Genomic DNA, 24,053 nt, shown 5'->3' on the forward strand with positions numbered 1-24,053 from the left:
TTCCTCTTCCTTCCCACAGACTCTTCTGTATAATGAGCTCTATGTCTACAACATCAAGAAGGACACTTGGACCAAAGTTGACATCCCTGGTCCACCTCCAAGGCGCTGTGCTCACCAGGTAACCAGTACTGACCATCCTCCTTCCTCCCTCTTCCCAGGCTAGAGCCAAGGGTAGACACTTGCAGAGTCTGTGGAGGGCAGGTAACCTTGTGCTGATCTTCTTGGGCTCCGCTGTTTTCTAACCTGAACTCTTTACTAAGGTTCTTTGTGCTTGTAGTTCTTTACATGTGAGAAGGGGAGGTGGGGTGAAGATCATGTGAAATACCCACGTGTGAACAACTCATGTCTGGCCTGGCACATGATAGGCTAGTAAAAGGCTTGCTTCTCTTGTAAGTAAGAGAACCCCATAGGCCCAAGATCTGAACTAGGTGTTGCACAGGAGGAGATGGGATATCCAGGAACAGGGCACTGGAGGAAGGAAAATAATTATTTTAGAATGAAGTGAGTCATGACAAAGTAGTAGTGTGGAGTTAGCATGTAGTTAGCCTGTTTCTGCTCTTTGCCTCTCTAGGAATGAGTTCCTGGGCTCCATGGGTATGTGGGTCTGTCCATGGTCCTCGCTGCAGCTTTGCCCTGAGAGCAGTGGGGCTCGCTCGCTATCTAGGAGGAAGGCAGGGAGTGGGTGTGAGGCACAGCTCTTCTGCCTGGACTGTGTCGGCAGATAGCTGGCTGTAGTGGAGTCCTAGGAGTGAGAGAGAGTTGGTCTCCTGAGTCACTTGATGGTTGGTTCCCCCAAAGAAAACTGACCAAAACACACTGAAATGAAATTTATTTTCCATAAAGAAAGAATTTAAAAATTCCAGATGGGCCTGGCATACGAACGAACATGGTAACTTATGGGGAAGAGTCAACGTGTACACACTTTTATGAAATAAGTACAATTTCACTGTGTCCATTGAGCCACAGAAACTGTTGGCCTCCTGCTAAGCGACAGCTCCTGCCACTCATCTGTGCAGGCCTTGTAGGAGTCCACTGTGTCCTTGCTAAAGAGAGTTACTGAATGGCTTTTATCTGCCAGGCCCTACTGTGGGTGCTGGGTTGTGGCCACAAGCCTTAGCTGTGTTCCTGTTTCTTGCCTCATCTGGTCCTGAGGGTGTGGGGCATGGATGGACTTGGCTGTCCCTCAGCAGAATCCCAGGCTGGTGGTAGAACCCATTCACAGCATGCTATTTTATGTTGGAGTCTATTGGTTGCTGCTTCTGGCCTTTGGGAAGAGGGTTGTGAACTTCAGGTTTTCCATTTATTCCAGTTAAAACCACAAGGAGGTCCAAATGCCTGGGACACAGACTCATGGGATGCGGAGGAAGTGGGTGCTGAAGGGAAGGCCTTGCTCTGTGCTCTGAGTTGTTGAGGCATGTCCCAGGCGCTTGGTTCCGAGGCTGTGTTTGGCCTCCACTGGACCTGGAGAGTGGTGGTGGTTAGTCAGCTTGAGCAGAGCTTCAGGAGAGCTTCAGGACACCTATGTGCTGCGTATACATCCGGAAGGTGGTGTTTAAAAAAGCTGTTTGTTTACTTCTGACCAAGTACATAAATGGTCACACAGATGATAGCTGGGGGAGTAGACTCTTATCAGTAAGCTGGACAATGCCGAGAACAGATAGTGGTCAGGGAGCCAACTGTGGTCAGTTCCAGCCCAGGACACCTGGGTCTCTCCAGAAGGGCCAGGTTTGTCCTGAGGACTGCGTGATAGTTCCAACCAGACCTTCAAGTTATGTCCTCTAAAAGAAAAACACTGATCCTTATTTGGGAGGGATATCAGAGGAAGCAGTTTTAGTGTGCTTTTAAGTCTTTTAATCCTCAGACTTCCTTCTTGACCCTGAACCTCTTATGTTTTAAGATAAATTTCTTCCTCTGGGTATCTCTTAGCAAATGATTGGTTTTTCTCCTACCTCAGCATGATTCAGAGTACTGTGTGCTGGTGGTTAGGTCAGTTTTAACTGGCAGTGAGCTTATTAAGAGGGTCCTTCTGCCAGACAGTGGTCCATTCTGTTTGTTTAATAATTTCAAAATGGAAAGAACATTGACCTTGTCCTCAGTTGAAATTTTGAGGCTGCTTTGTTGTGCTGGTGATCCCAGGGCCTCACACATACTAGGCATGCGTTCTACCATGGAGCCACGTCCCCAGCCTTGAAACCTTTGGGTTTGAATTATAAGCTCCTATTGTTAGTGCCCTAGTTAGCCATTTCGTTCTTCTGTTTTTTTCTTAATCAAAAAGTTTTCCTCCATGTTTTTCCTGTTTAATGACTGACAGGTCTATATAATGGTCTTTACCCTGAGAGAGTTGGTTCAAGATATTTGAACGGGCCAGATTATTTGAAATAACTAGAATTTCAGTGTGTGTCTTGCTGAACTAGAATTAACCGTGTCCACCATGCGGCCTGTGTAATGGTTTTATTAATGAGGTTTTAGGCATAAAGTTAGCTAGATGACATCGAAATAAAACACATAGACTTAGTTACCTTATTTATATTGTCAGGTCTGAGACGGCTCCCCTCTCTGGTTTTTTCTTCTAACCGCCCAGCAGGGCAGCAAGGATTACTCAGGGCTAGCAGGAGAGAGAGAGATTGAACACGCCTGGGAGTAGCCTTTTATTGGGGAACAAGAGATTTAGGGGAGAATTTCATCCAATGAAGGTTGAGGGGGGACCGCACTCCAAGGTCAGGGTCAGTGATTGGGCCCCCGGGGTCAGTGGTCAGGCACACCCCCACACGGATGGGCTCTCTCATCAGGAAAGGGCCGGGAAAGCCCCGACACAGCCAGAGCGCCTCAGACCCTTAACGGGAGCCACCCAATCACGTGTCAGAAATGGCTTCCCACAACCGTGTGTTTTGAAAGCAGCATGGGTTCTCTGGTGTCTTTGACACGCACACAGACTGATTTCTGTGGGAAATCTGGGCAGGTGCTTGGCTCAGGCGTCCTTGGTGCTTTTGGAAGACTCCCCTGGGTGTATGTTTCTTTTGTGAGGGGGGGGGGAGCTCTGTATTCCTCAATTCTTTTGGGATGACAAGTAGAGATTTTGTTTTATCATGCATTTCCTTAATAAGTAAAAAAGTAGTTTGGCAGAAGTACAGATTTAGTTTGTCATGGTTTATTTTTACTGTGCTCGTGGTAAGGGTCTTTCTGCAGGTGTGAGTGGAGAGTGGTCCCTGGGCTTTGCTCTTTAGTGGCCACTTGACAGCAAGCTTGGCTTCTTCAGCTCGACCGTTCTGCTTGTGTGGGTGGCCGTAGGTGACCACAGTCCTTTCTGAACCTTTAGGAGATGGTGCTGAAGTTGTGAAGTTTGGGGGACATAATGACTCTATTGCCTTTTATCTAGCAACTCTGAAAGCATTCTTTTTTTATATTTTTATTAGTTGTTGATGGACTTTTTATTTATTTATTTATTTATATGTGGTGCTGAGAATAGAACCCAGTGCCTCACACATGTGAAGCAAGCGCTCTACCACTGAGCCACAACCCCAGCCCTGAAAGCATTCTTGAAAGAAAGTAGAAAGGTTCCAGGATACTTAAAAATCTCAGCATTACATCCAAACAGAAACAGTGTTTTCTTTAAGAATTTCTTCTTTTTTTTTTTAAATTCTGATTTGTTTTATGTGACAAAGGAATGCATTATAATTCATATTACACATATAGAGCATAATTTTTCATATCTGGTTGTATACAAAGTATATTCAAAGTATATTCACACCATTTGTGTCTTCATACATGTACTTTGGATAATAATGTCCATCTCATTCCACCGTCTTTCCTATCCCTGTGCCCTCTCTCTTCCCCTCCCACCCCTTTGCCCTATCTAGAGTTTTATTTATTTTTATGTGGTGCTGAGGCTCAAACCCAGGGCCTCGCACGTGCTAGACAATTGCTCTACCACTGAACACAACCCCAGCCCCTGATGTTGGTTGTTTTAATCAATCATAGTAATAACCGTTATTTATCAGGTGGCTAGTATGTGCCCAATACTGTTAAAACACTTCATGAACTAGATTTCTTTTTATAGTCATGTTTGTTGAGATATAATTTATATTTGGTACAATTTGTCCTATTTAGTTTTATAGTTATATGAATTTTGACAACACAAATATTAAAAAATGACAACATATATAATGGATATATAGTACTACAGTCAAGATACAGAATATGTTACCTTGTTCTCCTTTCTTTCTTTCTTTTAAATAAATAAATAATAATAAATTATTTAATATTTATTTAAATATATTTAAATAAATAAATAATAAATAAATTAACCCAATGGATTATCAATATAATTTGCAAAGAAAATAATTGTTAGATATGTCATGTTCATTTTGTTTGTCCTAATAATTCTTTGGAATGTAATGTCTATTTAACACATAGCACACCTCAATTCAGATGAGACATTTCAAATACTCAGTGGCCTCATGTAACCAGTGGGTGCCATATTCCCTCTTTTCTCCATCTTTCACTTTTGGTGAGACATATGCTATAGGCTGCATGATAAGTCCCCTGTTATGTGGTGTCTTGTTGAGTTCCTTCAGAAAGGGACACCAAAGAGATGAACTTAGAATATTCAAAAGTGGAATGAGGTGATTTATTCTTCCCTATAAGGCTATTAGACTCTTAAGTTGGTTTCTTCATGCTTCAGTTAGGTCACCTCTACAAGGTTTTCATAATGGCTCTCTCTTCTTTCACCTCCTACCTCTCCAAGTCTACAGAAGGAAAGGTGCTTCACAAAATTTGTTGGTTTCCCTCAACCTTGCCCTTATCTTTATAAATACCTTATTAAACAATTTTTACCCTGATTGATCTCTTTCATCCTTGACTCTTGAATAATGGTTTTTTAATTATAAGAAAGTAAGATATACCTCATCTCATATCACAGGCAATATCTATACACATACCAGATTAATTATATGTTAAAATATCATGCATAGAATGCTAAAACTTTTGAAAGAAAATATTTGGTAACTTTTCGAAGAGAAGTAGAAAATTAAAAAATACAAAATAAACAAAAACCTGAAAAATCAGATGACATTGTAGTTAAAATTTTTATGTGTAAAAATTTATCAAAAAGAGTTGAGAGACACGAATTGTGTTACCGGTCATTTTTGTTTGTTATTCAGCTTGACTTGGTTTCTGCTTTGGTGGCTTTTCCTTTACTGTATTTCTTCCCTTTGCGGATTTTCATTGTTCTCTTCATCTCCTCCTTGTGGAATATTTTGCCAAAAATGTTCTGTACTGCAGGCTTTCTTGCTGTAAATTCTTTTAGCCTTTGTTTATCATGGAAGGTTTTTATTTCATCAAATTTGAAGCTTAATTTTGCTGGATGTAAGATTGTTGGTTGGCATTCATTATCTTTTAGAGCTTGGTGTATGTTGTTCCCGGATCTCCTGGATTTCAGGATCTGCGTTGAAAATTCTGCTGAGATCCGAACTGGTCTTCCCTTATAAATAATCTGATTTTTCTCTCTTGTGGCCTTTAAAATTCTATCCTTAATCTGTATACTGGGCATTTTCATGTGTCTTGGTGTACATCTGTTGTAATTTTGTACACTTGGTGTCCCATAGGCCTCTTGTATTTGATTTTCTAGTTCATTCCTCATGCTTGGGAAATTTTCTGATATATTTCATTGAAGAGATTGTGCATTTCTTTGGTTTGAATCTCTGAGCCTTCCTCTATCCCAATGAATTTAAATCTGGTCTTTTGATGGTATCCCATAATTCTTGGATGTTCTGTTTGTGGTTTCTTACCATCTTCACTGTGAGGTCAACTTTATTTTCAAGATTGTATATTTTATCCTCATTGTCTGAGGTCCTGTCTTCCAGGTGGTCTAGTCTGTTGGTAATACTATCTGTTGAGTTTTTAATTGGCTTATTGTTTCTTTCATTTCAAGGATTTCTGTTTGTTTGTTTTTCCCCCCAGTAATCTTTCTTTCTTCAAGTAATCTCTTGCAGCCTGTGTTTGCTCTCTTATCTCTTTGTTCTCTTATCTCTTTGTTTTTGCCTGTATCTGCTCCCTTAGGTCATTCTTTAACTCCCAGGTCACTTTAGTTATGTGTGTTCTGAACTCCTTCTCTGACATTTCACCTACTGCTCTATCTATGGTGTCTATTGTTGTGGTATCTCGGTTTGTTGGGGACACTTTCCTCCCTTGTTTTTTCATGATGTCTTTGTGTCTTCCTCCCCTGCAGTGTAGATCCGAGGTATCACAGCTTCTGCCCTATTGTCTTATAGTGTCCCCATAGGTTACCAATACCTCACTTTTAAAGGAGAGATCAATATTACAGCACTCAGTGTGCCCAACGTGCAGCCATATATCAGTTAGCTTCTGTTTTTACATTTAGAGTTTTGTCACTATAATCAGAAATGATGAGTTTGGTTCTATCTTCTACCTTATAGTCAATAGGTTTGTGACATGGTTTACAGTTTCTGGTGGTGGAAGGGGGGGGGGCTAGAGGGTTGGCTGAGATGTTCATGAGGTAGGATGTGGAATATGGAGGTATTAGATTATATGACTAGTGAGAGGGTGATCATAAGAAGGTGGCTATTAGTAGGAGAAACAAGAGAGAGGCCACCCCAAGCAAGACTCCCTGTCACCTCAGCAACATGATAACTGTTAGCACCCCTAGTAGAGAAACCTCTGGTGCAGCCAGGCCCACAGGGACCTTGGTGACATCTTACCAGGTCCTCATTGTTGTCCCTTGACAGAAGCGGCGCTATCCCAGTTACATGGCAGTGGCAGCCTGAAGCCTATATAGGCACTTGATATTGGGCTGTGGAGCCATGCTTTGGTGAAAAAGGGACCCCAGCCCTGGTGGCTGGCTCTCGGAATCTCCAGGCTGCAAGGGTGATGGTGGTGGTTGTGGTGGGGGGCAGGCCTTTCCTCTGGATCTTCAGACTGCCATGTCGGATTTGTTGATTTCTGTTTACAATTTTTCTTTTCAATAATTCCTACACTTTGTTGTTTCCTTCCTTTCACTTTGAGTCTGATTTGTTTTTTCTAGGCTTCTAAGGTGGAGGCCTGACTTCTTTCAGATGGTTCCTAACAGCACTTAAAAGCTGTGCATGTCCCTCTGGACATTGCCTCACTGCTCCTTGTACACTGGACCTGCTGCTGTGTTTTGTGTCACTCTGATTGAAGTAAGGTGCTTTAGATGTCTTCTTTGACCCATGGTTACAGAGGTTAGAAGGGTGTTGTTTAATTTATGAATATTTGGGGATTTTTCAAGAGGCCTGTTGTTATTCGTGTCTAATTCTGTTGTGGAGAGCACCTTGTATGATTCAGTCCTTTCATGTTTGAGATTTACTTTTTGGCCTAAATCGTCCTGTCTGGGTGCCTGTCCTGTGCGGGTTGCTGAAGCACTTGTTTTCTCTAGCTGTTGTATACAGCGCCTTGTTAGGTGGGGTGGCTGGTGGTGGTTAGTTCTTCCCTGGTCTTGCTGACTCTGCCTGATGACCTTAGCTGTCCTCAGGTTCCTTTGTCTGCGGTTACAGAGCTGCCTCCTTATCGCTGGGCTGCCTCCTTATCTCAGGCTCAGGATTGCCTGCTACAACTTTTTCCTTCCTCTGACTCTTGACCTTTTTGACCCCTGACTATTTAAAGTGCACTTCTTGTGAACAGTGCTATGATTGTGTTGTGTTTCACATCAGCTCCCAACTCTGTGGTCTTTGCTTTTTAATTGGTGTGTATTCTTCTCATCTTCAGTGTAATTACTGATTCTGTCATCAGGTTCCTGCTGTTTCGTCCCAGCTGTTCTGTATTTCTATACTTTGTGTTTCTTCCTGCCTTCTTTTGCCTTTTAATATCTCATTTTAATTTTCCTCTTGGCTTATCAGCAGTTCCCCATTTGTTTTGTTTTAGTGATTGCTCTGTGGTTTCCAGTGTACTTGCTCATCTTATGGTGGTCTGTTTCAAATACTGTGCCACGTCTCATAAACTGGAAGAACTATGGTGGAGGCCCACATGTTTCCTTCTGTTCTTTGTGCTATTATTGACAAATATCTTCTGTGTATTTTATAAACCTTACAATGCAGTGTTACTCTTTTTGATTTAGACTTGTTTTTAAAAGAAATTTTAAAAGGAGAAAGAATCTTATGTTGACTTATTTACCTTTTCCAGCATCCTTCATTCCTTTGTATAAATCCAGGTTTTCTGTTGGTAATGTCCCCAGTCTGAAGAACGTCTCTGGTCATTTCTTGAACAGGTCTGCTGCAAACAAGTTTTTTTCAGCTTTGCTAGAGAAAAATGTCTTCATTTTGAAGGTTATTTTTGCTGGATATGGAATTCTGTTAACAGTATTCTTTGAGCATTTGAGAGAGGTCCTGTTTTATGATATTTTTTTCTTTTGAGAGGCTCGTGGTTGTTTGTGTGTGTGTGTGTGTGTGTGTGTGTGTGTGTGTGTGTGTATGTGTGCGTGCTGGGTGGGCCCAAGCCTTGAGCCTGCTGTGCAGACCTCTACCTTTGACCCCCCACCCCCACCCCCACCCCCACCCCAGGGCTCCAGCCTTAGCTCTCCTGTACCAGGCTGCCCATTTGGCCGTTCGTTCTTAACTTGCCTGTGTGTTTCATACCTGTCTTTCCTTCCCAAGGATGCTTAAAAGATTTCTCTTCATTATTGCTTTTCCTTCAGTTCAGTTTTGCTCTATCTTTGATTTTCTTTGAGTTGCATATATGTTAGACTGTTTAATGTTATCCAGCCTGATAATCTTTCCCTCTCCCACTCTGGTTTTTTAAAAATTTCTGTTTAATTTGGTGTAGTTTCTGTTTGTCGTCTCCAGGATCAGTCTGTGCTCTGTGAACTAATGAAACGTATTTCATTCTGTAGTCTGTATTGAAAAGCCCTAGCACTTGTGTGGTTCTTGATCACAGCTTCTATTTCTCTTATGTTGTTTTCTTTTAAATCTTTGAACATAGTGTGTGTTTTAAAGTCCTTGTCTGCCAGTTCTCCCATCTTTGCCACTTTGACCACTGTGCCAACTAGCCACTTCTAGGGCAGTTCCGTGGACTGAGCTTTCTCCTTCCTGGGTTCACATTTTCCTACTACTATTCTGTGGTTAGGTGCTGGGCTTTGTAAAAGCTGCCTGTTTCCATCTTTCAGCAGAGGGTGAGTATTGTCTTGAGTGGACTGTGAGAGTGGTGGCCAGATCAGTCCATCCTGGTTTGAGTGGACTGACTGGACTGGGTGGTAACTGTAGGCAAGTAGGCGTGGCTGAGGAGGTGAGTTCTCTGCCCCGTGACCCTTCCCCCTTCTGCTTCCTGATGACCATCATGAACTTGGAGCTGTCCTCTGCTGGGCCCTTCCCCGTGATGTGCTGCCTCACCTTGGGCCCAGAGCAGTGGAATTGGCTTTCTCTGGAGATTCTACTGCCAGAGTCCCCAGAGGAGCAAGTCCTGTGGGCCTCACGCCTAGAGCCCGTGTCCTCCTTTTTGTTAGCAGTGTCTAATGACTGTTGAGGAGTGCCCCTGCTGCAGCTGTTGGAGACCTTGTGGGTTTGCCCCCTGCTATCCTCGGGTCCTTTGCACTGTTCAGCCCAGGGAACGCTTCCCATGGTAGTGGTCCAGAGACCCCAGCTTTCACTCGTCATGATCCATTTTGTGTACTGTAACACAGTATCATAGTCTGGGTAGTTGTATTAAGAACAGAGGTTTATTTCTCACAGTTCTGGGGCTGGGAAGTTCAATGCTGAGTGCCAGTCTCCGGTGAGGACTTAGGTGCTATGTTATAACATGGCAGAGGGCATTGAGCATCAAGAGAGCCCACTGTTTTGACAAAGCCCCCCTGCCATCACTGATCACTGGTGAGGGTGGAGCCCTAGTACCACAGCACCAGAGAGAGCCTGTTTTCAGTCTGTCGTGTGGATGGGAGGGCCTTTCAAAGCATAGCCACTCCTACCTTTCAGTCCTCAGAAGTGAACGTCAGTGACACTCCACAGATGTTTCTGTATTACACGTGCATTTTTTAATTTCTGGGGGTAGTTTTAGGTGTGTAGTGCTAGGAAAGGGTAATGAGGATTGAAACAGCTTTATTGTAGATATTTAATAAAGAGAAAGTAGGGTTGGCTTGTGTTATAACTATTATTATGCTCCATTTTAACAGGCTATGGCATTGTGTGCCTTTAAGTGGAAGCTCATTTTGCAATCTGGGAGGGCATGAAAGTGTAGTGGAGTTCTGACTGAGGACAGTGTGCCTCGCAGAGGATTTCAGGATTCTTTCCCCAGAGGCAGGAGATGTTGGCTGGTTCCCAAGCTCTCTGGCCCTCTGGGACTGGCTAGCTTCTCTTGCCTGGCCTGACTTGTTGCCTTTCTTTTGACAGACTGTGGTGGTACCTCAGGGCGGCGGACAGCTGTGGGTCTTCGGTGGGGAGTTTGCGTCTCCCGATGGAGAGCAGTTCTACCATTACAAGGACCTCTGGGTCCTGCACTTGGCCACCAAGACGTGGGAGCAAGTCAGGTAAGGTCCTGGACAGGAGCCGAGCCCTGGACTTGCCCTTCTGTGCCAAGTTCTGCACAAGGGAGCAGGGCTGGTGGGGCCCTGGTTGTAGGCCCCAGTGGTGACTGAGCTGTGGAGGAAAGGCTCATGCTCTCTGGACCTGCACAGGGAGGCCTGGATGGGGAAGGCTGCTGGCTGCCCAGTGGTGCCCGGGCTGCACTGGCAGTGTGTTCGAGCCTGTTTCTGTGCTCCTCCCACGTCACCTCTGGTGCTCCTTGCGGTGGGCCCTCTGTCTTTTCCCAGGTGTGGGGTGGTAAGGCAATTCTGGGGCTCAAGCATGCCAGAAACAAAGCCGATCCCTTGGGTGTGCTTTCCTCAAAGGAAGTGCTCCTTCTGAGTGGGGTGCGGGTGGGAATGTGGCGCAGGGACAAGGGACCAGCCTGTATGTTCCTCCTCAGGAAGCTAGGCTGGTTCTGTGGTTTGCACAGCCCTGGCAGCTGGGCCTGGCAGCAGCCACTGAGAATGGAGGCTCTACCAGGCTCTTTTGGTAATATATCCTCTGCCTCCCCAGACAGAGAAAGGTGTGCCGCTTCTGCCTGCTTGGTACAGCCCACAGCCGTGTTGGCCAGGCTTCCAACAGGCCGACATTAGCACAGGGCTGAGGAGCCCAGTTGCACTTCCCTTTCTTGGGCGGCACTGGGAAAGGTTACTCGGGAGGCACCACAATCAGGAAATTATTTCATACTAAAAATTGTTTTTGCCACTTATATATTGAACCTTAACTCAAATTTGTGTAGACCCAGACCATGTTTATTCTCTTTTGTTTTGCTTTAATTATTCCTTTCAAAACCCAGTTGTGCTTATTTGCTTGTTGGGTCCTTTTTGAAAAACGTATTCTTGATGTTTAGTAAATTTTATCAGCCTCAGCAGTTTCCATCCATAACTGAGGCGGGCACAGGTAGCAGGTCCTCGAGAGCTTTCGCTTCACCTGGTAGCTCCCCTCAGGCCTACCGTTGAGTGGCACTGCTGTGGGACGTGGCTGCAGTGACACTCTGAGCCGTTTGTGGCATGAACATTTTCTCCTGTCTGCAGGCTTTGCTGTTTCGTTTCTCTTCCAAGGACACAGGAGCACTCTTGAGGTGTGGTCACTCGGGGTGGCCCTGCCACTGTCCTTCTCACCTCAGTGTGTTCCAGCAGTTGGGCTGGATTGCATCTGCAGGATGTGGAGGCAGCTGGCTTAAGCAGGAGGTGGTACTAGCAAGTAGCTCATTACTTAGATGCTTCCTATTGTGAAAACAGGAGAGGTTTAAAGTGTATTGCACAAAGTGGGGAAGGCTTTTTTTTTTTTTTTAAACTCAGGTGAGAGTGCAAACCTTAAATGTAGCTGCCATTTTTTGCTCCTTGGTGGCAGCCTGCAGGACGGTGGCTACTTTATGCGCTTTATTTTTTCTGTATAGATCTCTGTGTGGAGCTAGCTGGTGATGGTTTCTTGTTGAGAGCCACAGCCGAGTCGGAATGGCCCCTGGCATTTTGCCAGTAGTATTGGTTGAGAGGCGAGCCATTAAGATGATGCTGGATTGATTCAATTATATATTAGGCCTTTACTGTCCAGTAATAGGATGGCTCTTGCTGCATCGGACGCCTGCTACGTTGGAGTTCCCGTTGAGTTCTCCCGGGGTTCCAAGAGTGAGTGTGCGCGCAGCCCGGGAGAGGGAGTTCCGGTTGGTGTGTGGTGTGTTCCTGAAGGAGCGGCGTGGGTGGCGTTCGGGAGAGTTCCCGGGGAACGTGTGTGGAGTGTGCTGGTGGAGTTCAGAAATAAAGTTTGTTCCTGCTTGAGTGGCTCGTGATTTGTGCCCAGCCAGACTGCGGCAGTTTCTGACTCTGAGTGGCTTGAGTGTTTGCTGATGAGGGAGACAGGGAAGGTGGACAGATCCAGAGATACTGGCCTTGGTAGCCAGGGTGCGATCCCTGGTCCAGGAGGGGCACATGTGAGCATCTTGGATTGGAGAGAGAGAGCTCATTTTGAGTATTAATTTGGAAGTCAGGAAAATGAGGCTCTCCCGTCTACTTCACTTTTGACTGTGGCCTGCCATGCTGGGTTTGTCTTGCTGGGCTCATGCATCCTCTACATGGGCTCATCAGAATACATTCTCTCACAAATGTGAATCTTGAGAGACTCGTCTCTTGCATGTGGCCGGGGTCCATTCACTTGTTACAGAATAGTCCTGCATTTGACCTGTATGTTCTGAAAGCTACTGCTGCAGTGCTTATAGGTGGTCCTGTCCTTTCCTTGTCTGGTGATAGACAACGGTGTACATTGCCGTGAGTCTGCTGCGGCACAGGGTGAGGCTTTGTGCTGTGGCACCCTTGTGTGATGGGCAAGCATCTTCCAGACTCCGTGCTGACTGATGTGACCAGCACCCATTCCTGTGGCATCTCCAGCCTCTTGCTCTTTCTGTTCCAGTGGGTGTTTATTCATTACCTTGACAGTGAGTGGTCACTTATGCTTGGGAGCGTGATGGGCACTGGTGTCATACCCCTATCAGAGAACCCTAGTGCTAGTGCAGTGTCAGCTCCCGCTTCCTCTGAGGATGTCAGACACATATGACTGCTTTAGCAGCTGTTGGGAGATTTCCTTCAGGCTGTCTGGAGTGAGAAGGGCCCATGGTTGAGTCGGCAGCATAGCTTCTGTGTGCCAGCCATGTTTGTCGTCTCCAGTGAGGGGAGGGAACAGTCATCAGGGTGGGGCTCGGGCTCCTGTTTGGTGGTGGGCTGCAGAGAGAGGGCCGGGAACAAGCATGAGGCTGCGTAGAAGGTCTGTCTGTTCACCAGCAGAGCAGCTGGACCCGCAGCAACAGAAAGCCTGGCCACTGGCCTCTGCAGATGTCTCTCCACAAGATAGGTGGGCCATGGGGCCAGGGCCTGGCCCCTGGGGAGGAGGCAGGGACAGCAGGAGGCGCCTTCCCCTGCTGGCAAGTTGCTGAACAGAGGCTATCACGCAACAACACCTGTTCAGTGGGTTTTGTGGCTGCTTTGCTGTGTGACATGCCATAAGTGACTCCTTAAAAAATGCACAGTTCAGTTGTTTTATCATGTTCGGAGTATGCAGCCAGCACTGTCATTTAGAACATTCCCATCCACCTGAAGAGAAACTCCATGCCTTTCCTCGCAGCCTCCCTCGGTCTTTCAATTCCCCACTGTCTGTCTCCGTGGGTTTGCCTGTTCTGGGAATTGTACATGAATGAGGTCCGGCAGTACACGTCTATTCTCTTGTGCTTGCTGTCACTGGGTGTCACACATCAAGGTCGCTCATATTGTAGCAGGTGTGAGATCTTTGTTCCTCCTTAGGGATGAATGACAGTCCCCTACCTGGGTGTCCATCCGTCTGTTATTGGACCCTTGGGTGGTTTCCACATGTTTATATGCATCAAATTGCTTAGTAGAGGAGCAAGAAAATTTTGTTAATATGTGTGTGTGTGTGTGTGTGCGCACGCGCGTGCTGTTTCTTCCTGATTTGAGGAAGGAGCCAGCATTTGGTCTGCAGCTAAATCCTCTGAGTGTCAACGTGGTAAAGCAGCTTGTTAGTGCCTACAAAAGACTTGTTAGCAAAACGAATCGGAGGTGTTTTTCAGCCCTGTGCGGAGGGCAGCAAGGCGTCGGCTGGAGTCAGTGGTGCCACATTCCAGTGTGGAGCTGCCAGTGGCACCCAGATGCTTCCTCTGCCCAGGTGAGCTGGGTCAGCTCATGGCCTGCACGTCTCTTGGGTGTGGACTGCCTGCTACATGTCTGCAGCTGTTCTGCTGTGTAAGGAGGCTCATTGTGGCTAGAGTGTGACCAGTTTGTAGCAACACTAAGGGGGTAAAGCATGGGATATGTGAAGTTTAAAATGTGTTAGGACCGGTAGCCAGTTTTTGACACATCTGCAGGTGCTGAGGCCTGAGCTTGGTGGTGGTTGACACCACACTGTTATGGTCTAAGTTCTGGCTCTGCCATATACTGCCTGCTGGGCTTCTTAGCTTATAGGTGGGCCTCGATTTTCTCATCTGTGAAATAGGAATAAAGGTAATACGTGCACCATGAGGTATAAATGCACACAGGAGAACCGTGCCCATCCTGAATGAGCACTGTACCAGTGGTGCTTTCACTGTTAATAGTCTTGGTTTGAGCAACACAGGGACATTGTATGTCCAGGCTGCCTGAATCTGAGAGATGGCTACTGATCCTGCCTGCTGGGATTGAATACCCTCGCTTGTTTGGTGGGTGTGGTGCAGGAAAAGTAGGGCCGAGCTGCAGAGGAGTGCTTTGGGGAACAGAAGGGCCTGCTCTTGCACTGTGTCCTGCTTGGGCTGTCCTGGGCCTGTGCTTGCAGGGTGCACTACTGGACCTCGTTCCCTGTTGGATGAGCTGTGTGACCTCGAATCTCAGGGTCATGATAGGAGCTGTTCCTTTGCCCATCAAAGGCCTCGGGGCTGTACTGTGTGTTTATAGTTGTGAGTTTTATCACGTGTGCTGAGTGCTCGGCTGTTTGCTTGCTGAGCCTGTGTAGCTATCTGATGCTCAGACATCTCCTGTGAATGTCATCACAGTGGCCCAGTAGGTGGCCTGGTGACAATGGCTGGCAGTATGCCCCATGGGAATGCCATTCTGTGCACATCCCCCAATGAGCTGAGTGCTCTGGCACCCACAGCATTATATTTGTACTGTATATAGACATCTGCCTGAGTGGGTCACGCTGATTCGTGAGGACTCTACATTTAGGACTGACAGCAATTGAAAAGCCTGGCCTTCTTTTCTTCTCTTGTCTTTTTTGGGAAGGGGTGGCTTTATTTTCCAAAGGGAAATAGATCATTCTTTTAGCTACACAGTGGCACTTGACTGCTGCCCCGAAACATTGGGCTGAGTCCTTCATTCCTGACAAAGCTGGAGGCTGAGACACCCAGGGGCTTTCTGTACAGGAAGCTGGCAGAAATCAGTCCCCAGTCTCATGGGCTCTTGTGGGTCAGAGGTAACCAGCTGGCCAATGGGCCTTGGCTCCCATTACTGGACGGACACTGGAAGCATCCAGGGTCTCCTCTGTGTCTGTTGTGGAGTAGACGTACCTGTGAGCACAGTGGCTTAGAGTTGAATGAAAGTCTCTTCCCTGGATCCTTCTTATAAAGTGACATATCAAAACACTTCTCAGAAAGGAACGTGGCCCTGTGCCCAGTGTGTGGAGGGCATGTGTCTGCACTGTCCTTTGCCTTGGGACAGGGGCAGCTCACTGGGAGCTGGGCCTGTGCTGTGGTGAGAGCCAGATAGTTCCCAGAAAGCCTCCTGTGGTGTTGTCATAGTATGCCCCAGACCCTCTCTTCTGAGCCCTGTCACATTTTATATTTGTGATTGTGAATTGTGGCAAAAAACCTGGTTACTAAATTCGTGGGTGATAGAAAGCCAGGACAGAAAGCAGGTAAATTGGTTAACAACTTCAGCATCCAAATCCATCTTCAAAGAACCAAATCTTTCAACATGGAATTTACATGTAAGACTTATGTAAGTGTAAGATATAGGAGCTGGGCCTGAAAAGCCCCCTTAGAAGAGAAAGAAGGCTCTGCTACACTGTGGTCCCCCCAGGCGTCAGTAGGTGATGAGGCCCCCTGAGGGGCTGAGGCCTGTAGGATGCAGTGTCAGGAGGAGTGCTTGCCTCCGCTGACATTCTGTGGACAGCGAGGCTGTGAGATTCTGTAGGGCACATGCCATTTGTGGAATTTTACATGTCCATTTGGGGGACAGCTGTATAGCGTGCACAAAAATAAATGAGAAATAATGCATTGTAGAAATAGGTGTCAACATGTGTGATTCAGGTTGTGACTACCGCTCTGCAGCCTAGAGTTGAGCCATCTCGAGGTCAGTGGGAGGGCCAGGTGGTTGAAGCTCATCCTTTGCCACGGTCTTGGGATCGTCCCTTGGTGGCCTTGCTGGCTCTTGACAAGACCCTGCCCTGGTGTTAGCTGTTCTAGCTCTCCAGGCAAGACTCCCTGTGCTGTGCTGCAGCCTGCAGCCACGCCCTCTCTTGGTGTGAGCCAGGCTTGTGCTCACTGGAGAAGGCTCAGGAAATGCAAGAAGCTGGAGAGAAATGAAGCCCCTGGAAGCCCATTTAGAGATGTGTTGAGTCACCTGCTTTTCCATTACTGTTTTACAAGCACTTCCTGTGAGGAGAAATATCTTAATCTGAATTTTAAAACTCTTGCTCAGATGGAGGTGCATGGTCTGTCTACTTTGATCTGTCTTTCTTTAATTACAGGTTGATTATGTTTTTGGTTTCTATTATTTGTATATTCTTAAGAATTACTTATTTTTTCTGTTGCTTTTTTATTGCTGTGTATTTTCACGTTTGTTTTATTGAGGTATAGTTACAAAAAAATGCACACCTTCTGGGTATACAGGTAGGTGAGTGTCAGCTGCTGCAACTGAGATGCAGAACATGTCCACCACCCCACCAAGTCCCTTCCCAGCCCCGTCCCCTGCAGCTGCCATCAGCCCCAGGTTAATCTTGTGAAGCTCTCGTGTAAGTGGGGTCATGCATGGTCTGGAGCTCTGTCAGCACTGGCTGTGTCTGGAGATGTGTGTGTGTTGCCCAGAGTGTCCACCTTCCACTGCACCCTGCGATTGGGAGAAAGCCTCTGTGAGTGTGTGTTAGCCTTCGTGTGACCCAGTTCTTCCTGGTGTGCAGGAAGCCCTCAGAGTGACTGTAGGGCTCAGGCTCCTCCAGTGCTGATGGACACGTGGCGTTTCTTCTCACATGCTCTCATGGTGGTGGCAGGAAGCTGCGTGGCTTTAGTTTGCATTCCCTGACCACTAATGATATGTTGAGCGTTTTTGTATTTTTATTGACCATTTTTACGTCTTTCTTTTTTTTTCCACTGATACCTTATGAACTTTCTATTCATATTTTTGCCGTTTTTGTTTTATGGATTTTTTTCTCTGCCAGGGATTACACTTGCTGGGCAAGCACTCTGCCACTGAGCCACACTCCCAGCCCTTTAATTTGAGAGAAGGCCTCACTAAGTTGCTCTGGCCCCAGGCTTGGGATCCTTCTGCCTCGACCTGGGAGTTTCTGGGATCGCGGGTGCATGCCCTCTGTCCAGTTGTGCCAGTGTTTTATGGGGTTATTCATTATAGCATTAAGATGGAATTGTGTGTGCGCCTGTTAGTGGTGTCAAAATGCATGCACCTGGCTCAGTGGTGCATGCATTTTGACATTCTTTATTAGATGGAACCTACTTTACTATGTTCTGCCCAATAAATCTTTATCTACTTCAAGGCCACAGAGATTTTCTTCTGTTTTATACTAGAAGTTTTATAATAGCTAGCTAGACTGTCAGGATGGTTTTAGTAGCTTGTGATCAAATTAAATGGTACTCATCAAGTACTTAGAACAAAAAAATGTAAAAATGTCATTTTTTAAAAAGCAACTGGAATAACTCCCCCTCCCCTTTATTTTAGATCAGCTGGGGGTCCTTCTGGCCGGAGTGGACATCGGATGGTGGTGTGGAAAAGACAGTTAATCCTTTTTGGTGGATTCCATGAGAGCACAAGGTTGGTACCAACAGCAGAAGTCTTTCCTGGAGCATTTAGGGGCAGACCTTTTACCATTCTGAGTAAACATGGAAAATACTGCCCTCTGAAAGCAGGGCCAGCTCTCTGGGCACATATAGCTTGGCAACCATGCAGGGCAGCTGGGGAATGAGTTGGCAGTGCACTGATTACCTGCTGTGTGCAGGGCAAGATTAGCCAGCCCTTCCTTTTTGTTTCCAGGTTCTAAATCAAGTTTTGCAGAGGTTTTAACTTGTATCCATTTTAAAATCAGAACATTTTTTAAAAACTATATGTTATCTTGTTTGAAATGATCTAAGATGTATTTCAGACCTACAGAAAGGCAGTGATGCTCTAGGAGATGTGGTTTGACTTCCAAATGCCAACCCTCTGCGTTTGCTTGGGAGCATTGCTCTTAGCTGACCTGCAGCATAGAATTCCATTACTGACAGCGCCCAGCATGAGTAGGGTAGTCTGTCCTCTGTGGGAGGCGTAAGTCTGAGTGGCAGCCAGCAGGCCGAGGCCCATCCTCACAGCTGCGGTGTGCATGGGGAGTGACCCGCCTGGCACCTGCATTCTCATGCAGGATTTGTCACTTTGCACGTGTTGTCGAGCCACCTTGCTCTTTGCATTCCAAGGAACAATGGTTACTTCTGACCAGGGTAGATCCTCTCCTTTGCCTCTTGTTGAATGCTGTGTCACGCAGAGCTGGAGAGCAATGTCCTGTTCTGTGACAGTTACCTGGTGACAGCAAGTCTCCTCATTCCCCTTCCAAGTTCTGTCTATGGGCTGTCTTTTTGTGCAATGTCCCTGGGCATTGAGCCAGGTGGGGCCCCAGGCTGCTCCTCGTGCCGTGCCTAGGTTGTGGACACGGACTCTGCTTCTGTCCTTCAGTTCTGGGGATGCTGTGCCCCCTCTTCACACCCCTCCCTTTCAGTCCAGGGTCTCGCCCCAGTTCTTGCCAAGCTGTGGATAGCTCCACCCTCGTGATTCAGTCAGACACCACAACTCAGTGTTGGTGTTATAGTCGCACAGAATAACCTAGTGTAATTATCTGGGAGATTGCCATTTTGTCAGTGGGTAGAGGAAATGTGGTATGACTTTCAGGTTAAGTTAATCTGCTTCTGTGGGCTGGCATCATTTCTAGTTTCCAAATGCAAACTCACAAGTTTGCAGTCCTTCATATGAGTTCACATGTGGAGCAGACAGATAACTTAGTTCAGCTTTAATTTAAATCAAGTGCACTTCTCAGTGACCTGTGTCCTCCGTGGTCCCAATGTGATGGCCTGTGTTCCTCTGTTCCACCCAGGGATTACATCTACTACAATGACGTGCATTCCTTCAACCTGGATACCTTTGTGTGGAGCAAGCTGTCCCCGTCAGGAACCGGGCCCATGCCCAGGTCAGGCTGCCAGATGTCCATCACTCCCCAGGGCAGCATAGTCATCTATGGGGGCTACTCGAAGCAGGTGAGACCTGGCGTGCAGGAAGTAGAGGAATTTCGGTCTGCTGTGTGTCAATGTCATCAGTAATGGAAGCTTCCAAATGAGAGGACGATATTTGTTTAATATAAACAACTCTGTTGAATTTGAAATGGATAGACATAACGTCAGTCTCTTTGTCTTACCTACATTGAGATTTGTAAGTCCTTTTGATGGTCTAGTCTGAATCGTCCTAGAACACTGCAGTGTGACTAATTCTGTTTTGAGGTCTTTCTCCCTAAGGCCTAGAGACTGACAACCATGTGGTATTCTGTCGTAGAACAGGCGGGGCTCGTTGATCTTCCTGGGGATCCCTGCTGACAGACTTTTATTCTTATATCTGTAAGCGGCACCAGCAACATGTTCCTAGGCATGTGCACTGGAGTCCTGGTCTGGGGCTGTGGGCTGCCCTCTGCCGGCCGCAGTTTCTCCTGCCCTGCTGCTTGTCTGCATGTGGCCAGCCTCAACAGGTTGTGAATCACATGGCGGTTTTAAGTCCTTTGCTTTTGGAGATTCTGAAATGCACAGTGAACTTGCAGACTGCACAGCAACTACGTGCATGCCCACACAGGCCCTGGGCTGTCTGTTCTACTCAGCTGGTTTGGCCAGGGGTCTGTTCACACTCTGTACCTACCTATCAGTCATCTTCTACATCGTTCACAGGAAAGTGCAAACTCTGATGAGTGCACACCATCAAGTAGAGATCGTTGGTGCTTTGTGACTGCAAGGCCACCTGCGTGTGTGATAGATGTGTATGTGGTATGGCCCACCCTCATCCTGCCAGGCTCTCCTGTACCTCTTGCCTCCCCCAGAGGCACGTGCTGAGCTTCTTCTCATCGCTAGATGTGCCTGTTGTGCAGTGTTCAGGTCATTGCCTCCACGCCTCTGTTTCCATTGTGTCGATGGACTCCTGTGCTGTTCTCAGTCAACTGTGTGTGACATTGCATGAGCACTTTGATGCAATCTTTGTTTTTGTTTTTGTTTGTACCAGGGATTGAACCCAGGCATGTATAAATACTGAGCCACATCACATTCCCTAGCCCTTTTTAAAAATATTTTGTGACAGGGTCTTGCTAAGTTGCTCAGTGCTGAGGCTGGCCTGAACTGGCGATCCTCCTGCTTCAGCCTCCCAAGCTGCTGGATTATAAGTGTGCGCCACCACGCCTGGCAATGTTTTAGTTTCTCTTAAGAAGTACCAGGGAGGGAACCTTCTGGGTCCCTGAGTGGAGCTGGGCTTGCAGGTTATACCCAAACCGCCTGACGGTTCTGTTGCTCTGCCTTCCTGGCACCACTTGCCTATGGGTCCTGCAGCGTCCTCTGCACTCATGGCTCTCTGTTTTGGCCGCATTCCTCTGACCCTGCTGCTGTGTGCCTCTCGTGAGCTTGTTGGTGTCCCTAAGTCTTCCCTGCAACCGGCTCCCCACCAGGGCTTCCTCTGCCCATGAAGCTTCACTGTGGTTTAAGAGGCAGGCCCTGTTCTGCCAAGGAGCAGAAGCTCTGCCTTGATAAAGTCTGGTTTGTTGTGCTTTAAGGTCTTTGCTCTCCATACCTCAGAAGACCTGTCTACCTTCAGTGAGGGAGAGCCTCTCGTGTTTCGTGAACTTGGTAGTTCAGCTGTTGTGTTTTGTTCTGCCATCGACTTGCCCCGTCTATGGAGTGTGAAGGTGCTGAGTCCGCATGTGTCAGCACCCCCCATCAACTCTGGCCCAGGACGACCCTAGGTGTGGGTGGGCGGGCTCCCCGCTGACAGAAGGAGACGCCAGTGCCCATGTGACGGCAAGCGAGCTGGGCGGCTGTGGGCTGCCCCCAGCTCTGCTCTGGTGGCTTCGTCCCACTCATTCCTGCAGGCTGGCCAAGGCCACAGTGGCCAAGGCACCCCGGCCCCAGTCTGGGGACTGCAGGTCTAAGATCCAGGTGCCAGCAGGGAGAACCCGCTTTCTAGCGCACGGATGACACCTTCCCACTGTGTCCTTGCATGGAGAAAGGGGCAGGGACCTCTCTGGGGCCTCCTCTTAGAAGGCGCTGATCCCATTGTGGGGTCTGCACCCTCGTGACCTGGTCACCTGCCAAAGGCCCTGCCCCTGACACCAGCATGCTCAGGACTGGGTTGGACGCCTGTTGGGGACACTCTGAGTCCTCTGTAGCCCTAAGCTGCCTGATCCCTCTCCCTGCAGCACCTGTCACTAGGGGTCCACGGGCTAAGCCTGGAAACCCTCGAATCTTGGGAGGAACCGGGTTTGGTCTCTTCAAAATCCCTCGGTGCTAACAGGAACAACTTTCCTGGAGAAGGTGACTCTGTCATGGATGCAGACACAGAAATATAAACCGCCACCAGACATGCTTCCAGGAAGTGAAGCAAGGCAGAGGAGCCCGTGGCTCCCAGGCTCCTGCCCTGGCTCTGCCATACTGCTGGGAGGAAGCCCCAGAGACCCGGGAGGAAGCCCTGGGCCGGAATTTAGCGTTGGCAAGATTCTGTCCTCGCATAGTTTTATTTCTTGGAAATGGGAGAATCTGTAATTTCTCAACATAGTTATGGCTGCATGTCCCATGGAATATGAGGACCACCTTCTAGAAGATTCCTTGAGAATCTGGTGTTTGTAATCACACAAAATGGGGGCAGGGAGTCAGAGATAAACCTGTTAATAAAGCACTCATCAATACCTGACTTACTCTCTCTGACGAGCCGGTGGCAGCCGTTGCTGCAGGCCGCTGGGCGCAGATGCTCAGCTTGTGTGCTGATCCTGGGGCTCTCTGCTGCAGTCCCCACCTGGGGACTTTGCGGGACATCTACACTCACCCTAGTCTGGCAGCCTCAGGGTGGCCACCCCTGCCTGCCGCTGCTCAGTGCCTCCTCTGATGCCCAGATGGACAGCCCCACTAACCAGCAAGAGCAGCGGGGTGCCCTGAGGTCTGCAAGGTTGCAAAGTTGACAACGCATTGGTCCAACATGGCCTGCCCTTGTGGAGACACCAGGCCTGGCTGCAGCCTCAGGGAGCCTGGGTGGCCAAGGACCCAAGGCAAGCGACGCACCCCCCAGTTCACTGACCGCCCAGCCGGGCAGCCTCTCCCTGCCATGGTCTCTGGGTCTCCTTAGCCACAGTGGTTTCACTGAGAAAGAACCCACAGGCCTGCACCCGCCTCAGGGTGGCTCCCAGGCACGCAGAGCTGTGCCACCGTCCAAGGTGCTCCTGCCCCAAGGGGACCTGTGGCCTCTATCGGTCACCCCCTCCCAGCCAACAGTCCATTTTGTCTCCACTCATTCTGGAAACCTCATGCCAAACAGACTTTTTAAGGTTTTCTTTCTTTTTACTTTTCCCTCACCAAGTGGAAGTCACATGACATGGAGGGACACCACCCACTGGCCTTCAGCGCGGGTGCAGCCATCACCTCCAACATTGCATCACCCCCAAGGGAGACCCTGTGCCCTTACCTTTCCCTCCAGTCCCACCAGTGACCTGTGAGGTTCTAAGCCACCATTCAATGCGGACAAAACACCTGCCACTGTCTCAGGACCCAGCCCCTTTGCTTCGGGTGAAATGCTGGCACTGGGCCAGGGCTGACCTCAGGCTGCACCACACGGCTGCTGGGCAGCTGGGCCCGGTCCCCTCCAATCCCGGGTTCTTGCTGGGAACTCCTGCCTCACAGGGTTGTCAGTTGGTAAGGGAGACTTGAATCTGCCCAGGCGAGTGTTCCTGAGGCCTCCACCCAGAGACTGAGCGTCTCAACTTCCCCCAGGAAGCTCCCGGTCACCTTTGTCCCCGGGTCTGGGGTAGGCCCCGAGCAGGAGGCACACAGTGATCAAGAGATTGAGTCCTGGGGAGGTGAGGCTGGGGACTCCGAGCCCAGGCTGGAGAGCAGAGGAGGCCCTTCTGGAAGAGCCAGGGCTCGCTGTCCTCGGGCTGCTCACCCTGCACTTGGCTCAGAAGAGGGGGCAGCCCAGGCTCTGACCTGGAGGAATCTCCCCCCCCCCAGGACTCCGGGGCTTCCTCACTGTTACTAATGCACACTCACTGTACAAACGACGGGCTCTGGGGGTTTCTGCGAAGACCCTGATGGGGGCTGCTGCGGCCACAGAAAGTGAGTGCAGCAGAGTCCACGCAGCAGGGCCCAGTGTGGCTCACGGCGGCCCTTTCCCAGGTGGACCTGGATGGTGTGGGGCAGGTGGCGTCCAGCGTCTTCTCTGACAAGAGGCAGGGCAAGCCACTCCATGTGGCTGTGTTGACAACTCTTCCTGCTCTTCGCGCCCTGCACACAGGCTGATCATCTGCGCCCAGCAGGCCCTATGGGTGTGGCCCCCAGGACCAGCTCTGCAACGTGGAGCAGAGGTGGCCGCCAAAAACTTGGATGAGCTCCGTGACCCCGCTCTCTCTGAGCCACACTCTGGGAGGAGATGTGCCTGGGACAGGTCTCCCTGCCCAGCTGGGATGGTGTGGGCTGACGTCCACAGCCAGGAGGAGGCACTTTACTGGCAGAGGCCAGCTGGGGCCAGGCACCCAGTGGGCAAAGGCAGCTGGGTCCTCCTGCAGGGCACTGCA

General features: G+C 48.4%; 1 protein-coding gene across 1 annotated transcript in view; it reads left to right on the forward strand.

Moving 5' to 3' along the window:
- The window catches only part of LOC308640485 (kelch domain-containing protein 4-like), a gene marked incomplete at both ends in the record, with an annotated part of 43,349 nt that extends 19,571 nt beyond the window's left edge, over positions 1 to 23,778 (forward strand). The window contains 4 exons of the mRNA XM_081312376.1: positions 20 to 118; positions 10,350 to 10,486; positions 19,347 to 19,506; positions 23,593 to 23,778. Of these exons, the coding sequence (XP_081168502.1) occupies positions 20 to 118; positions 10,350 to 10,486; positions 19,347 to 19,506; positions 23,593 to 23,778 (582 nt within the window). The remainder of the gene's footprint in view (positions 1 to 19; positions 119 to 10,349; positions 10,487 to 19,346; positions 19,507 to 23,592) is intronic.
- Between the last annotated feature and the right edge of the window lie 275 nt (positions 23,779 to 24,053).

The sequence above is a fragment of the Spermophilus citellus genome (genome assembly GCF_964194105.1).
Source record: "Spermophilus citellus genome assembly, contig: SCAFFOLD_421, whole genome shotgun sequence".
Taxonomy (NCBI): domain Eukaryota; kingdom Metazoa; phylum Chordata; class Mammalia; order Rodentia; family Sciuridae; genus Spermophilus; species Spermophilus citellus.